At 45.5% G+C, this 15,995-nt stretch overlaps 1 protein-coding gene across 4 annotated transcripts in view; it reads left to right on the top strand.

Moving 5' to 3' along the window:
* Positions 1 to 15,995, top strand: part of IKBKB (inhibitor of nuclear factor kappa B kinase subunit beta) — a 57,826-nt gene that overhangs the window by 34,585 nt on the left and 7,246 nt on the right. For all 4 annotated transcript variants that reach the window (XM_030937429.1, XM_010368039.2, XM_030937428.1 and 1 more), the window contains 12 exons: positions 586 to 710; positions 5,772 to 5,879; positions 7,637 to 7,766; positions 8,137 to 8,331; positions 9,110 to 9,224; positions 10,007 to 10,130; positions 10,727 to 10,878; positions 11,036 to 11,097; positions 12,177 to 12,286; positions 13,346 to 13,395; positions 13,503 to 13,602; positions 13,804 to 13,951. In XM_030937429.1, coding sequence (XP_030793289.1) covers positions 586 to 710; positions 5,772 to 5,879; positions 7,637 to 7,766; positions 8,137 to 8,331; positions 9,110 to 9,224; positions 10,007 to 10,130; positions 10,727 to 10,878; positions 11,036 to 11,097; positions 12,177 to 12,286; positions 13,346 to 13,395; positions 13,503 to 13,602; positions 13,804 to 13,951 — 1,419 coding nt within the window. The remainder of the gene's footprint in view (positions 1 to 585; positions 711 to 5,771; positions 5,880 to 7,636; positions 7,767 to 8,136; positions 8,332 to 9,109; positions 9,225 to 10,006; positions 10,131 to 10,726; positions 10,879 to 11,035; positions 11,098 to 12,176; positions 12,287 to 13,345; positions 13,396 to 13,502; positions 13,603 to 13,803; positions 13,952 to 15,995) is intronic.

Raw genomic sequence — 15,995 nt, 5'->3', positions numbered from 1 at the left:
GGCTCACTCTGTTGCCCAGGCTGGAGTGCAGTGGCACGGTCTCGGCTCACTGGAACCTCCACTTCCCAGGTTCAAGCAATTCTTGTGCCTCAGCCTCCTGAGTAGCGGGGACTAAAGGTGCATGCCACCATGCCCAGCTAATTTTTGTATTTTTAGTAGAGATGGGGTTTCACCATGTTGGCCAGGCTGATCTCAAACTCCCGACCTCAAGTAATCTGCCTGGCTTGGCCTCCCAAAGTGCTGGAATTACAGGTGTGAGCCACTGCGCCTGGCCTGCAACTCTCATTTTTAAAGGGGAGAAGTTAAAGCCCGGTGAGGGTTGTGTGATGTACTCTGGCCCTGAATCTTTAGCCCCTCCATCAGGACTTACTGGAGTGAGTGGGGCATAGAAAGGTCTTAGAAATGGTAGCATGACATACCCGCTAAACATGCCTGGAGTGCCCTCCTCGCCCTGCATGCATGTGCCAGTGCCCCCTGGGATGGAGCCAGGAAAGCCTGGGGTGAAAGCAGTTGGCTGGCCGCCCCCTCCTGCCGTGGTCCCCCATGAGAGGAGCAGCTCAGGTGTGCCCCCTCGTGTCGCTGCAGGCCCCAGAGCTGCTGGAGCAGCAGAAGTACACGGTGACTGTCGACTACTGGAGCTTTGGCACCCTGGCCTTCGAGTGCATCACGGGCTTCCGGCCCTTCCTCCCCAACTGGCAGCCTGTGCAGTGGTGAGTGGGGCCGGGGCACCTGGATGGAGGAGGGAGCCCGTCTGCTCTTTTCTCTTCACATACCCTGTTTCCCTGGCGCCCCATCACCGGGCCTGGGAGATCTGTGTTGTGTCTCTTCCGAGAGGAAGGCCTGTCAGGATCTAGCACGAGTAGGGGGACGGTCTGTGCTCCAAGGACCTGTTAATAGATACAGAGTAGCTGTTAAGTGTTCATGTGGATTCTGAGCCTTCACATCTTTGAATACAATGCTGTGTCAATGTCATCTGCTCTGGATTCAGAAGTAAGACTATTGTGCGAATATGTGCACTTACACTGAGAATGCTGTGTGTTAGTAAACAGAAATAAAACACATGTATGCATGACAAGTCAGGAGGAAATATGTGGAAAATTGTTGACAAATTTTACTACAACCTCAATATAAATTTTTGTTTTAAAGTGTAAGAACATGACCAGGTACAGTAATCCCAGCACTTTGGGAGGCCGAAGCAGGTGGATCACTTGAGACCAGGAGTTCCAGACCAGCCTGGCCAACATGGCAAAACCCCATCTCTACTAAAAACCCTAGCTGGGTGTGGTGGCTGGCGTCTGTAATCCCAGCTACTCGAAAGGTTGAGGTGGGAGAATTGCTTAAACCCAGGAGGCAGAGGTCGCACCACTGCACTCCAGCCTGGCCAACAGAGTGAGACTCTGTCTCAAAACAAACAAAGATTAAAAAAAAAAAAACTGAGCATAAAGCATAAGAATGTAGCTGAAATTGTGAACTTAATAAATTACACAAAAATTTTTCTAATAAATTAAAGGATACAATGAAGATTTGTAGAATTACTCTATATTATTTAGCTTTTGTTTTACTGATTAAAGAAATAATGCATTGTTCAGGATGTTTATGTAAAAATTAATTATTACCACCAAAAATGGTATGTGAGGTAATGCATATGGTAATTAGCTCAATATAGCCATTCCACAATGTGTACATCATGTTGTACATGATAAATATAGACCATTTTTATTTGTCAGTTTAAATAAAGAACTGGGGGCAGAAAAGAAGAGAAAAAAGTTAATTTTACTGAAAGGCATAATTTAAAAATGAATATTCCCCAAATCAGTTAGATTTCATTTAGGATTTTTCCTTGAGAGGCCACACACTAGTTTAAATGATGCTATTGCTGCTCAAAATTTACTTATCTCAAGTTTTAATTTTTTTGGAACCATAGTAAGTTCATGCGGCTCAAATTTCCAGAATAAGGGAGTATGCAGTGAAAAGTCATACCAGCCTCCCAGGCACTCATTTCCCTCCCCACAGGCACCTGCTATCTTCCAAGAACGTTTTCATATCTTCCAGGATTTTCGTATCTTCCAGGGATGTTTGCTACGTGTTCCAGTAAATTGGCATATGTTTGTTTATTTGTACATTGGTATTTCCCCTCTTTTTTACCCTAATGGTAGCATTATCTGAACACAGTCCTGCACATGCTTTCAAGCTTTTCACACCATGAGAATTTCTTTTTGAGTCAATTTATCTGCAACACAAAAAATTATTCTTTTGAACTTAAATAGTACTGCACAGTTTAATTACCCCTTAATTTTTGCCAGATTAACTTAGCTTCATTTTTGTGTTTTGGAAAATATGGAAACAGTAAAAAAGCAGGAATCAACTGTCATCCCATAATTGGAAAACAATCACTATGAACAGTTTTGTGTCTCCAGGCTCTTCAGTGTTATATTTTTGTACTTTTTAAACAAACAAAAATAGGTTACTATAATATCCTCATACAACCTGCCTTTCAAACTAGATGTCGAAAATGCTTTATGTTTTTCTGTATTATTTGTAATGTCTGTTATTTCATCAGATGGCTGTGCTGTGGTTCATTTAACTTATCCCCATTGTTGGAAGCACGTTGATAATTTTTATTTCTTAAAATAACACTAAGAATAACATCCTTGTAGGGAAATTCTTGCACACAGTTGTTTCCCTAGGATAATACCTAGAAAGGGAAATAACAGATTAAAGACTTTGCACGTTGTAAAGGTTTTTGATACATGTTAGTTAGCAAACTGCTCACCAGGAAGGTCATATAAATACACGTCTCCACCTGGAGTTAGGACACTGCCCCTTTCACCACATCCTTGCCAACGCTGGCTATTGTCACCTTCTGGAAGTAATGAAAATAAAACATGAATGTTTTCAGAGGACAAGTGTGTACATCATGAGAATATTTATTTATAAGAATAAAGTGGGCCACGCATGGTGGCTCACACCTGTAATCCCAACAGTTTGGGAGGCCGAGGCAGGTGGATCACCTGAGGTCAGAAGTTTGAGACCAGCCTGGCCAACATGATGAAACCCCATCTCTACTAAAAATACAAAAATTAACTGGGCGTGGTGGCACACGCCTATAATCCCAGCTACTTGGGAGGCTGAAACAGGAGAATTGCTAGAACCTAGGAGGCGGGGATTGTGGTGAGCCACGATCGCACTGCTGCACTCTAGTCTGGGCAACAGAGCAAGACTCCGTGGTCTTACCAAAAAAAAAAAAAAAAAAGAAAAAAGAAAGAAAGAAAGAAAGAAAAAAAAGAATAAAGTGTATCCTTTGAAATCAATTCCAGAAAAGTGGTCTTAGGTGATGGCAGTCTATTCAATTCCATGTTTACCTCCCAGTGAAGGAGGTCCCTGCCCTGAGTTTGGAGAAATGGCAAAGTTTGCCCCACTGTGGTGACTTATTTTAAAACAGGCATTGCTTCTTTAGCTACATAAGTTCTGGAATATTGAGGAATTTGTTCATTAATTTATAGTCACACTTTATAGTGTATGCATTATAAAAATTGCTTTAAATTACATGTACATCTATAGTGTTTTTTTTGTTTTTGTTTTTGAGACAGAATCTCACTCTGTTGCCCAGGCTGGAGTGTAGTGGCATGATCTGGGCTCACTGCACATCTATAGTGGTTTTAACTAAAGGAATTATTACATTTCTTCTGGTCACTTGTTGAGCATTTCTCTTATTTATGACAAGATGAGTTAAAATCCATTAGAACTAGAAGAGCAGGTGCTTTTTGAAAATACATTCCTAATGGCCCAGCATCCTCATAGGAAATCTGTTGTCTGCAGAGCCATCTTCCTAGAGCTTCCCTCATCAGTGCTGGAGGGCCAGGTGGCCAGTTTCAAGTAGATTTTTCTGAAACCCAATAAGGAGCTGTTTTGTGGACTAATCTAGTTTTTAATGCTTTGGGCAACTTTTAAAAAATTTCACTGTCTTATCTCAGATGGCAGGTAAATAGTGATTTCCACACAAATGCAATTTGGGCTTTACAATTCTATTATAAAGCCACTTTAAAATACATTTTAGGACAAGCCCAAGCAATAAGCATCTTATTTTGGGTCCTTTTTAAATTTCCCATCAACAACTTAAGTTTTCTAGCAGAGGCTTATTCCACACTTAGATAATTAGAAAGTCTTGGAGCCCCTGACTTACAGCTGTCAGTTTCAGCTCAAGCAGTAAAGCACCAGCCTCTGCAATGCTCTGGCTCTTCTAGCTTTCCAGTGTGCTCCTGATAGGCTGGTTCACCACTTGCCAATGAAAATTGTTTGGAGCAAAGCATTTTTTATTTGAATTTCCCAGATGTTTTGAGAATAGTTGGACATTCAGACAGAATAGAAAGAACACCAGACATTGGGTTTGAGCCCCTGATTCTGCTACTCTGTTGCGTGACCTTGGACAAATCATTTGATTATCATTTCCTTTGGTCCAAATTGGGGGACTAAAAATAATGTCTGCCACATGGGCCTGTCATAGCATTAAGTGAATAAATGATCTGTGTCAGAATACTTGGTTATCTATGAAGTATTATTCAAATTACTCTTCTTATTACCAAGATTTGAAGCCAGTTGCATGTAGATTATTTTTATTGGCCAGGCACTGTGGCTTACCCCTATAATCCTAGCACTCTGGGAGGCCAAAGTGGGTGGATTGCTTGAGTCCAGGAGTTTCAGACTAGCCTAGGCAACATGGCGAAACCCCATCTCTACAAAAAATACAGAAATTAACTGGGTGTGGTGGCGCACACCTGTAGTCCCAGCTACTTAGGAGGCTGAGGAGGGATGATTGCTTGAGCCTACCAGGTTGAGGCTGCAGTAAGCTGTGATTGTGCCACTGCATTCCAGCCTGGGTGACAGAAAAAAAATTATTTTTACCTTCAAATACTACTTCAGATACCCCAAGAAGTTGCCTAAGTTGGGAAATGTATAAGTTCATTTATCCTTAGAAACAGTATTTAGCTGTGTACATTTAGAGGGAAGTATCTATGTGTGTGCGTAGGTTTTGCATATTTTATGTAAATGTTGTGTACATAGTGTAATCTAGGTTTGGAAGTCCCAGTTTTAACCTCTGTCAAAACACAAGAGTGTGTAGTAGATGAAACAGAAGACAGAGCAAATGAGAAGGAAAAACCAAGGATGAGATAAGGAGGCAGTAGTACTGTCTGCAGAACTCTGGGCACAAGATGGTCAGTGACTCTGCTAAAGGTTGCTTTTCAAAAACTCATTCAGGCAGTCCTGACCAGTCTTAAACTCTCAAAGAATCCGCCTGACTCAATGTGAATGAACTGACTGTTATTCCAAAAGATTGGGGCTATAAATCTCCTGTATAGTTGTAAACTGATATTATAAATGTAAAGTGGCTCTTGAGTGCTGTCATAGGGATGTGTATAACTGTATATTTCATTGACATCCCAGTCAACAATTGACTGCATAGATGAGAGTGGTCTCATGAGATCATAATACTGTATTTTTGCTGTACCTTTTCTGGGTTTAGATATGTTTAGATACACGAATATTTATCATTGTGTTACCCTGGCCTACAGTATTCAGTACTGGAGCATGCTGTACAGGTTTGTAGCCTAGGAGCAATAGGATGTCCTATATAGCCTAGGTGTGTAGTAGGCTAAAACATCTAGGTTTGTGTTAGGTTCACACAAGGACTAAATCACCTAATGATGAATTTCTTAGAATGTGTCCCTGTCATAGCAACGTGTGACTGCACCTAACAAGATTCATATTTGCAGGCATTCGAAAGTCCGGCAGAAGAGTGAGGTGGATATTGTTGTCAGCGAAGACTTGAATGGAACAGTGAAGTTTTCAAGCTCTTTACCCTACCCCAATAATCTTAACAGGTAAGGCACAGCAGCATTACACGAATACATATTTTTCTTCCCTTTTTTAGAAATACAAGTCTGGACTGGGCGCGGTGGCTCATGCTTGTAATCCTAACACTTTGGGAGGCCGAGGTGGGTGGATCACCTGAGGTCAGGAGTTCAAGACCAGCCTGGCCAACATGGTGAAACCCCATCTCTACTAAAAATGTGAAAATTAGGAGTGGTGGCACACACCTGTAATCCCAGCCACTCAGGAGGCTGAGGCAGGAGAATCGCTTGAACCCAGGAGGCAAAGGTTGCAGTGAGCTGAGATTGCGCCATTGCACTCCAGCCTGGGTGACAGAGTGAGACTCCATCTCAAAAAAAAAAAAAAAAAAGAAATTCAAGTCTGAAGTGACATCTGATAACTTTTAAACAGGTTATCAGGATATCGTCCTGTGAGTAAGCAATTGACATAGTCCTTCTTAATGTTAAATCTAGAATGGGTTTCCTTCTCTCATCTCCCTAGAAGTCATCTCTTTCCTAAGTTCACATAACAATTTATCTGTACCTCTTATTACCCTTAATAGCCTCTACCTTGTATCACATTTGGTTTTACATGGGGTTTGTCTCTGATTCAACAGCAGTCCTTTTAAGGGCAGGGAATTATACCTTATTTCTCTTTCCACCCCTCATGTGGCCCAATTCTGTGTCACAGTCAACAAATAAACCTTTGTCATTTGAATGGCATTACAATCCAGTCTCAGAGCCAGAATCTAAACAATTAATAATATTGTGTAATTGTACAGAATTGGCTAACAGTGCAAAAGAAAGCTACGAGGCAGTCACACATAATTGAGTGGCATGGGATTACCATATTTAAAGGGTGGAAGAGAAGATTGGATGGACTAGTGCTATAAGGAATGACGTGGGATAAGCTAGAACTTTTTGGAAGGGTCTAGACAGATGTGCAGGACGTGAACAGATGAGAAAGGAGGAAGGAAATTCTAAGGGGAAAGATTAAAGTGAGCAAGGCACGTTTGGGAGGTGGTGGGTAGCTGTGTTGGCCTCAGGAAAGGGTTTGAGTGCTCACAGGAGGCAGGCTCTGCAGGGCCAGGGGAAGGAGCTTGGAGTTTGTCATGTGAACCACTACATCTGGCAGCATGGGATCTAGATTCTGTAGGGGTCACCTGAGCTAGGATGTGCCTATAAAGTGTATTTTAAAAACCTCATGGGTCATTCTTTTTCTTTCTTTCTTTTTTTTTTGGAGACAGTCTCCCTCTGTCACCCAGGCTAGGGTGCAGTGTGGCACAATCTCGGCTCACTGCAACCTTTGCCTCCCAGGTTCAACTGATTCTCCTGCCTCAGCCTCCTGAGTAGCTGGGATTACAGGCGCGCACCACCATGCCCGGCTGATTTTTGTATTTTTAGTCGAGACAGGGTTTCACCATGTTGGCCAGGCTGGTCTCAAACTCCTGACCTCAAGTGATCCACCCGCCTTGGCCTCCCAAAGTGCTAGGATTACAGGCATGAGCCACTGTGCCTGGCCCTCATGGGTCATTCTTATGCAGCCATTTAGGGGTCAGGAATCTCTGATTTCAGGGTATTTTAGAATTCAGGAGAGAGGTGTGAACACCTGAATAATTGATTGGAAATGTTTATACTGTTTCTGATAAACCCATTTTCATTTTCAATCACCATCTGTTGGCTGCCATCTGTGCATATACTGGGAGACACACACTGTAGCCCAACATTGGCTGGAAGTGTCTCCTCACACACTCTGCTCCTCTCCACAGCGTCCTGGCTGAGCGACTGGAGAAGTGGCTGCAACTGATGCTGATGTGGCACCCCCGACAGAGGGGCACAGATCCCACGTATGGGCCCAATGGCTGCTTCAAGGCCCTGGATGACATCTTAAACTTAAAGGTGAGCATGGAGCCAAGTTAGCCCTGAGGCAAAAGCTGGGGTCTCCAGCGGAACATGCACTTCTTAGGACAGAGCAGGGGATGGGGCCAGCTGACCTAGTGAGAAAATTTAGGCTCCTGCATCAGTCTTTCTGCATAAGTAAAGAAAGGACAGTTGTGCTATTTGACATTGGCTATGAGGTCATAGCCACAGACAGGATCAGGAAAGACGAAAATATGCAAAACGTGGCACCTGACCTCCCTCCCTCAAGCCAGGCCGTTGCTTTGTGTGGTTGGGAAATGTTGGGAGTAGCAGAGAGAGGACCTAGGCAAATAGATGGCCATCTCCTTGAAGAAATTGGTTTTCCAGTAACATCTGGGTTGTGTTGCAGCTGGTTCATATCTTGAACATGGTCACAGGCACCATCCACACCTACCCTGTGACAGAGGACGAGAGTCTGCAGAGCTTGAAGGCCAGAATCCAGCAGGACACGGGCATCCCAGAGGAGGACCAGGAGCTGCTGCAGGAAGCGGGCCTGGCATTGATCCCCGATAAACCTGCCACTCAGTGTATTTCAGATGGCAAGGTGAGCCCTGGCTTCGTACACACCACCCTGTTTTCCTTGGCTGTGCCTCCTGGGAAACTCAACACACCTTCAGATTCCAATTCTGCTTTGTCATGTAGTCTGTTTATCACACAGTGTGGATACCTGCCTGGTGTTTAAGTTGGAGTATGGTGTCCTCTGTGTGGCCTGATAGGAAACACAAATCTCCTTGCTGGACTTGTTACTTCCAGACCCTCCAAGACCGTTCTCTTGCCTTTATTGCAAAAAATGATGCAGTAGCACTGGAATCTCTCAAGTTGCCAACTTGGCCCTCTTCCAAGTATACTAAAAAAAAAAAAAAAAAAGATGCTGCACTGTCTTGAGTCAACTGAAACTATTTATGATGGCCTCTCTGTACAGAACCGTGAAACTATTTATGATGGCCTCTGTGTTAGGCACCTGTGTTAACTATAGCTGTGTAAGACATGGCCTCTGCTCAAAAAGAGCTTCTCAGCTGACTTGTGGAGATAAAGTTATCATATGAGAAATAATCATTGCATAGGGAAGTATATAGTGAATTTCCGAACTTCACAGGGATGACAGTAAAATAGAATGTAATAAGTTTGTAAATAAGGAGTGTGTTCCAACAGTAAGTGTAGGCTGGAAACATTGGGAGAAAGACTTCATGTATGCTTCGCACTTGCTGGCTGAAAATGATGCTCTTGCCAAACAGTGGGGAAAGCTCTGGAACCTCTTCATTATTAGTTAGAAAAGAGAAGATTGGATCCACAAGATTCATTTTGTTCTTGTCCCTTTGCAGTTAAATGAGGGCCGCACATTGGACATGGATCTTGTTTTTCTCTTTGACAACAGTAAAATCACCTATGAGACTCAGATCTCCCCACGGCCCCAACCTGAAAGTGTCAGCTGTATCCGTAAGAATTTGTTTTGTTTTGTTTTTCTAAATAATCAGTTATAATATGTGGGACAAGGCAGGGGAGGGAGACTGGACTAAGGAAGGGAGAGCCACATGAAGGAAATTAGTATTGCCAGTCCTCAGGGCAGTCTTCCTTATTTAGGACATGCAAGGAGTAGCCAGGCAAGAGAGAGTACAGGAAACCATTAGTGAATTTCAACCTCCTAAGCTGGGCATGGTGGCTCACGCCTGTAATCCCAGGACTTTGGCAGGCTGAGGCAGGAGGATCGCTTGAGCCCAGGAGTTCAAGAGCAGTCTGGGTAATATAGTAAGATCTCATCTCTACAAAAAATTTAGAAATTAGCCAGATGTGGTGGTGCATGCCTGTAGTCCAGCTATTCAGGAGGCTAAGGCAGAAGGATCACTTGAGCCTGAGAATTCAAGGCTGCAGTGAGTCATGATCACTCCCACTTTGTGCCAGCATGGGTGACAAGAGTGAGACCTTCTCTCTTAAAAAAAAAAAAAATTTCTATTGAAAATGTATGGCCCTATATACATATGTGTCCAAATGGTTCATAAAGTGTTTCTTCAAATCAACAGCTACTTATTGACCACTGGTGCATGCTGTTGGTACAAATACATGTATGTGACAGTAACCAGGCATAACACCCTCCAAAGTTACATGATCCTATAGTAGGTATAAAACGTGAAAGTGCCAGCAGTGTTGAAGGCAGGATGTGGTTAATTGTAGGAGAGTTATTGTGGTTATTTTTTGACAATTGCTTCTGTCTTTGTCTCCAGTTCAAGAGCCCAAGAGGAACCTCGCCTTCTTCCAGCTGAGGAAGGTGTGGGGCCAGGTCTGGCACAGCATCCAGACCCTGAAGGAGGATTGCAACCGGCTGCAGCAGGGACAGCGAGCCGCCATGTAGCGTGCCAGGCTTTTTTTTTTAAACTTAATTTATTTAAAATTGCTTGGTGGCTTTGGCCACAGGGAGGTGGCTGAGGCAGGGGCCCAGAAGCAATGTTAATGAGCAACAAAAGGGAGACATTGGTTTGGACAGACGGAAGCAGTTGGGTGGGCTGGACTGAGGCAGGCCCCTTTAGACCTGATGAGGTGAGTGTGGTTGGCCCAGGGCCAGGAGTATGGAACTGAAGCTGGGCTGGCCGAGCTGTGGATGGGTTGGGAACCCAGAGGAGCTCACTGCCATGTGGATTAGCAAAACTCCTCTGACTGTGCTTCTGGGGACTTATGGACTCTTTCCCCAGTGTAACTCGTTTGCCAGCATCATTGGCCTTTTGTGTCTTCCTTTGCCTGATGCCAAGTTTGGTGCAGAACCTCAGGCGTTGCTGAGGGCGAGGAAATTGTCCTTGGGTTATAAGTGGCTGCTATAATAATAGTGATGATGATGATAATTATAGCAGAGACCTCCCTTGAAATTTAAGGGGGTTTTGTTATTGTACAGGAAATGGAATTTGGATCCCAGAGATGCTCCTAGACTCTGTTCCTTGTGGTCCCTGCAGGATGAATCTCCTCCGGAACAACAGCTGCCTCTCCAAGATGAAGAATTCCATGGCTTCCATGTCTCAGCAGCTCAAGGCCAAGTTGGATTTCTTCAAAACCAGCATCCAGATTGACCTGGAGAAGTACAGCGAGCAAACTGAGTTTGGGATCAGTGAGTGTGCACTTTGCAATGAGTTTAAAGACACCATTTTTTTTTCTTTTTCTAAGGTTTCTTTTGTCCTATTATGATTGAGTTGCTTATTTCTGTTTCAGTTTTGTGGTGTTTTTATTTTGTTTTGTTTTGTTTTTCCTTCTCAATTTTTTTTCAGCATCAGATAAACTGCTGCTGGCCTGGAGGGAAATGGAGCAGGCCGTGGAGCTCTGTGGGCGGGTAGGAGACTCATTTGGGGTTTCTGAACTTACCGAGGGGGTGAGGTTTTGCTCCCAATTTTCACTTTCTCATCAAACACTGGGTCGATCTCTGTCAAAAATCAGGTGTTCCTTACCATGCTTTGAACTTGACTGGACCAGCTGGAAAGAGGCTAAGAGTAGCCAGTAAAGGGAGCCCCTCTGTGGCCAGATGCAAGAGTTGTGTGAATGGATGGAGATGGTCCAGATTTAAATAAGAAGCGTTAGGTTCCCTTGGGGAAAAGGCAAGACCATTTCCTGTTAGGAAGGGCATTGGATGGATGATCAACACTGCCTCTTGTTGAAGGTTTTTGACTAATTTTGTTGGGACGCTAAATCCATAGGAAGTAAAAGGTCCAGGCAGAAAGTCTCAGGACAACGTGAATCAGATGTCACCAAAAAACGCTAATTATGAAGGCAAAGGAAATACATGTGACTAAATGAACCTCACACGAACTGAAGATTGAAGTCAGGCTCTGGGGATTTTTCCTGGACGAATCCTCTGTTTTCCCCTGTGTGCTTGGGCAAAGATCTTCCCCTGTGTCTTAGTATTGCTTTTTATCAATCAGTACTGATGGGGTGTATGTGTGTTTCATGTTGAATATTAACCATAGAAGGGGTGAGTGCTCCTCCCCATCTTGGGACTCATAATCTATGAAATAAAGCAATCTGGGCCTCCCTGCCCAGTAGCATCGGGATAGACAGATGAAGAGAAGAGAAAGTAATGTGCCTTGGGCATCTTCTGTGTGCCAGGCACCATGCCAGAGGCTTTAAGTACTTCATTTTACTTCACTCCTCAAATAGCCCTGTTAGAAGCCTATGTTATGCAAAAGGAAACCGCAGCTGGGGGTAAGTAACTTGCCGAGGGGTCACATAGCTAGAAAGTGGTGGACCCTAGATGCAAGTGCAGCCATTCTGACCCCACAGTCCACATTCCTTTGAGCCAGTCCATTGAGAGTCCTCAGGCAATGTGCAGGGTCCACGGGTCTTGCTCCTCCGCAGATCTTGCATCTCAGCATGCTCCTACCACATCAGTTGACATTAGCACAGCTTTTCCATTAGGAGAATGAAGTGAAACTCCTGGTAGAACGGATGATGGCTCTACAGACGGACATCGTGGACTTGCAGAGGAGCCCCATGGGCCGGAAGCAGGGGGGAACGTTGGACGACCTGTGAGTACTGACTGGGGGGCCCCTCTATGCCTAACACATACAGATAACCCTGGAGCTTCGGTGTGTGTGTCCAGGGCACCCTCAGTGGCTGTGTGGGACCATTCTCTAGAGCATGCTCCCCTGTGGGGTCACCTCCAGCAAATCATCACTTGAGCCTCAGTTTCCAAATCTGTTCAGTGGCAAGAAAAACAGTCTTACCTCATGAAGTTGTAAGGATGAATTCAGATAACGCATTTGAGATGGAGGCCATAATCTGTAAGGGCTGTAAAATGCAAGCAGCCTCTACCCCTGTATCAGACTCCCCTGATTTGTCTCACCCACCCTGACCCAGGCATAGCTCAGAACAGAAAGTAAGATAGAGAAGGAAGAACCTGACAAGGTGGAATTCGGACCTGGAAACCGTTCCTTTGAGTCTTTGTCAGGTATTTGGCATTGACTCCAGGAGGGGAGGAGGGGTCTAGGCAGATCACTCCTACCTGAAGGAGATCACATGTGCTCCTGGCGTGCAGATGGAGGGAACCGGGCAGGCCGGGTCAGCCTCTTGAGGGCTGTGTCACCGTGAGCTCAGCAGTGTTCCCTGATTATCTCACTAGGATTCTTAGGACAGGAGCTCCAAATGTCAGAACTTTGATTCTGTCTTTTCTCTAATCAGCCCTTTATTCTCCTCCAGTTCTTTTATTTATATTTGTATTATTTAAGAGACAGGGTCTTGCCCTGTTGCCCAGGCAGGAGTGCAGTGGCACAATCATAGCTCACTGCAGCCTCGACCTCCCAGGCTCACGCAGTCCTCCCACCTCAGCCTCCCAAGTAACTGGAACTACAGGCGCATGCCACCATGCTCAGCTAATTCAAATATATATATATATATTTTTGGCTGGGCACAGTGGCTCACACCTGTAATCTCTGCACTTTGGGAGGCCAAGGTAAGAAGATTGCTTGTGAGCCCAGAAGTTCGAGATCAGCCTGGGCAATGTGGTGAAACTCTGTCTCTACCAAAAAAATATAAAAATTAGCCATATTTGACCTCAAATCTAGACAGAACTTCTTTGCATATTTTAGAGAGGAGCAAGCAAGGGAGCTGTACAGGAGACTAAGGGAAAAGCCTCGAGGTAAGTGGGGTTCTGTATCTGCCTTGGGCTTCTCCTTATTTCATTTATGGGGCATCACTACTCTCTGCTGGCTTCCTTGAGGAACTATGCTACCCTCCCCTCTCCAGACCAGCGAACTGAGGGTGACAGTCAGGAAATGGTACGGCTGCTGCTTCAGGCAATTCAGAGCTTCGAGAAGAAAGTGCGAGTGATCTATACACAGCTCAGGTATGAGCCCCGACCTTCCTACTCTGGAGGAAGGACTGGGAGATGCAGGCTGGGTAGTGAGGTCACCTTCCTCCCTCCTCTCTGATTCACTGGACCTCATGAAGAGACTTTCTGCAGCTGCTGACTGGATGCACAGCTGCCATGGGTTCCGTTTTCTCCAGCCCAAATGCCATTAGAGTTTGTCATGTTTATTCTTTGCAGTAAAACTGTGGTTTGCAAGCAGAAGGCACTGGAACTGTTGCCCAAGGTGGAAGAGGTGGTGAGCTTAATGAATGAGGATGAGAAGACTGTTGTCCGGCTGCAGGAGAAGCGGCAGAAGGAGCTCTGGAATCTCCTGAAGATTGCTTGTGTGAGTGAGTGCTGTGGCCCCAGGCCCTTGGCCCATCAGCCTCCTGTGCCTTTCTACCTCTGTGTACTGCCGCCATCCCACACGGGATGCCACAGAGCCACCAGCAGTCCACTTGGCTGCTGCTCAGGTTTCACTTAGCTGTTATTTGACTTGGTGTGAGCAGGGAGGTCAGAGGAAGGGCCTGTGCTAATCATTTTCATTCATCTGTGTATTACTTTCCAATGGCTACTGTAAAGATTAGCACAAACTGAGGGGCTAAAACAACAGAAATTTGGGCTAGGCAAGGTGACTCATGCCTGTAACCCCAGCAATTTGGGGAGGCCAAAGTGGGAGGATTGCTTGAGCCCAGGAGTTCAAGGCTGCAGTGAGCTGTGATTATGCCACTGCCCTCCAACCTGGGCAATAGAGCTGTCTCTACTAAAAACAAAAACAAATGTGTTATCTGAGCTCTAGAGCCCAGAAGTCCCGTGTGAGCAGGGTTGAGCTCCCTCTGAGGGCTCTTGGGGAGGGACCGTCCTTGCTTCTTCCAGCTCCCGGTGGCTCCAGGTGTTCTTTGGTGTGTGACTCCAGTCTCTGTTTCTGTCTTCCTGTGACCCCTGTGTCCCTTATCTGGGTGACTCTTACAAGAACACTTGTCATTGGATTTGGGAACCACCCAAATAGCCCAGAGTGATGTCATCTCAGGATCTCTAAAGATGTTTTCTCCAAGTACTATCACACTCACATGCTCCAGGAGTTGGGATGTGGGTATATCCTTTTTAGGGCCACCAATTCAGCCCACCATCATGCACAGCAGTGCAACTTGGTTGACCATCATCTGCATCTATGCTGCCCTCAGTGCCATAAGCCAGGCTTTCTGTGCACACCATCTTAACGTAGCTGTGAGTCCACAGAATGCCACACGGTGGGTAAATGGAAAACAAAACAGCCAAGAACTAAGACGGGCAGACCTGGCTGTGTTGTGGGAGCCAGAGCTGCTGGGAGTGCAAGCCCCATTGTGAAAGGCTGCAGAGAAGGTGACATGAATGGAAGACTGATTTAGGCATCAGTTGCCTTTAAGAGCAAAGGGAAGGAGAGAGGGAGATCGTTGCTCATGGTGGAAGCAGGATGTGGTGCATTAGGAGATTCTCTTGTCAAAGGCAGAGGGGACAATCCACACACAGTGCAGAGAACAGAGGGGCTGGGGTCACGTGCCAGAGCACTGGGCATGCCTTGGGAGTGGGAGTGACACATCCTCCTGTAAGAAGAGAGGAAAGGGAGAAAGCAGGATGACAAGGTAGAGAGGATCTGAAGAGGAGAGGGAGGTGCAGGTGTGCACAGGTGATAGCATGATGTGCCGTCTATATCCATTGAGCATTTATTGAGTGCTAACTGTATGCCCAGCAAGACACACAGGTGAGAAGGCATGGCATCTGTTCCAAGGAGGGCCTGATCCTTTGAGGGGCACAGACAAAGGCATGAGTGAGAGCCGTTCAGGGCAGGAAGGGCTAGGAAGCAGCTCCAGGAGGCCTGAGCTGCAGTTTCCATGCACAGGGGGAGCTCCAGTTTGTCTTAGAGGAGAGGGAGCAACAAGAAGGTTCACAAGGAGCTGTTCCAGCTGAAGAGTGAGGATGTTCCAAGACAGAGGCCTTGCTTTATCAAAGGCAGAGAGCCTGGGGAGTCAGTGTGTTCCGAGTGGGGACAGGCTGGTGTATGTGGGGAAGGTTACGATGGAGGATGAAGCTGCTGAGGTAGGCAAGCGTGAGCTTACGCGGGCCACGCTTTGTTTTCTTTTTTTTTTTCGAGACAAAGTCTTGCTCTGTTTCCCATGCTGAAGTGCAGCTGTGCAATCTCAGTTCACTGCAACCTCCACCTCTCAGATTCAAGTGATTCTCCTGCCTCAGCCTCCCAAGTAGCTGGGACTATAGGCTCATCCCACCACACCTGGCTAATTTTTGTATTTTTAGTAGAGATGGGGTTTCACCGTGTTGGCCAGGCTGGTCTCGAACTCCTGGCCTCAAGAGATCCACCTGCCTTGGCCTCCCAAACTGCTGGGATTAATGGT

Source organism: Rhinopithecus roxellana, chromosome 9, assembly GCF_007565055.1.
Source record: "Rhinopithecus roxellana isolate Shanxi Qingling chromosome 9, ASM756505v1, whole genome shotgun sequence".
NCBI classification, from domain to species: domain Eukaryota; kingdom Metazoa; phylum Chordata; class Mammalia; order Primates; family Cercopithecidae; genus Rhinopithecus; species Rhinopithecus roxellana.
This window is presented reverse-complemented; position numbering and strand designations above follow the sequence as displayed.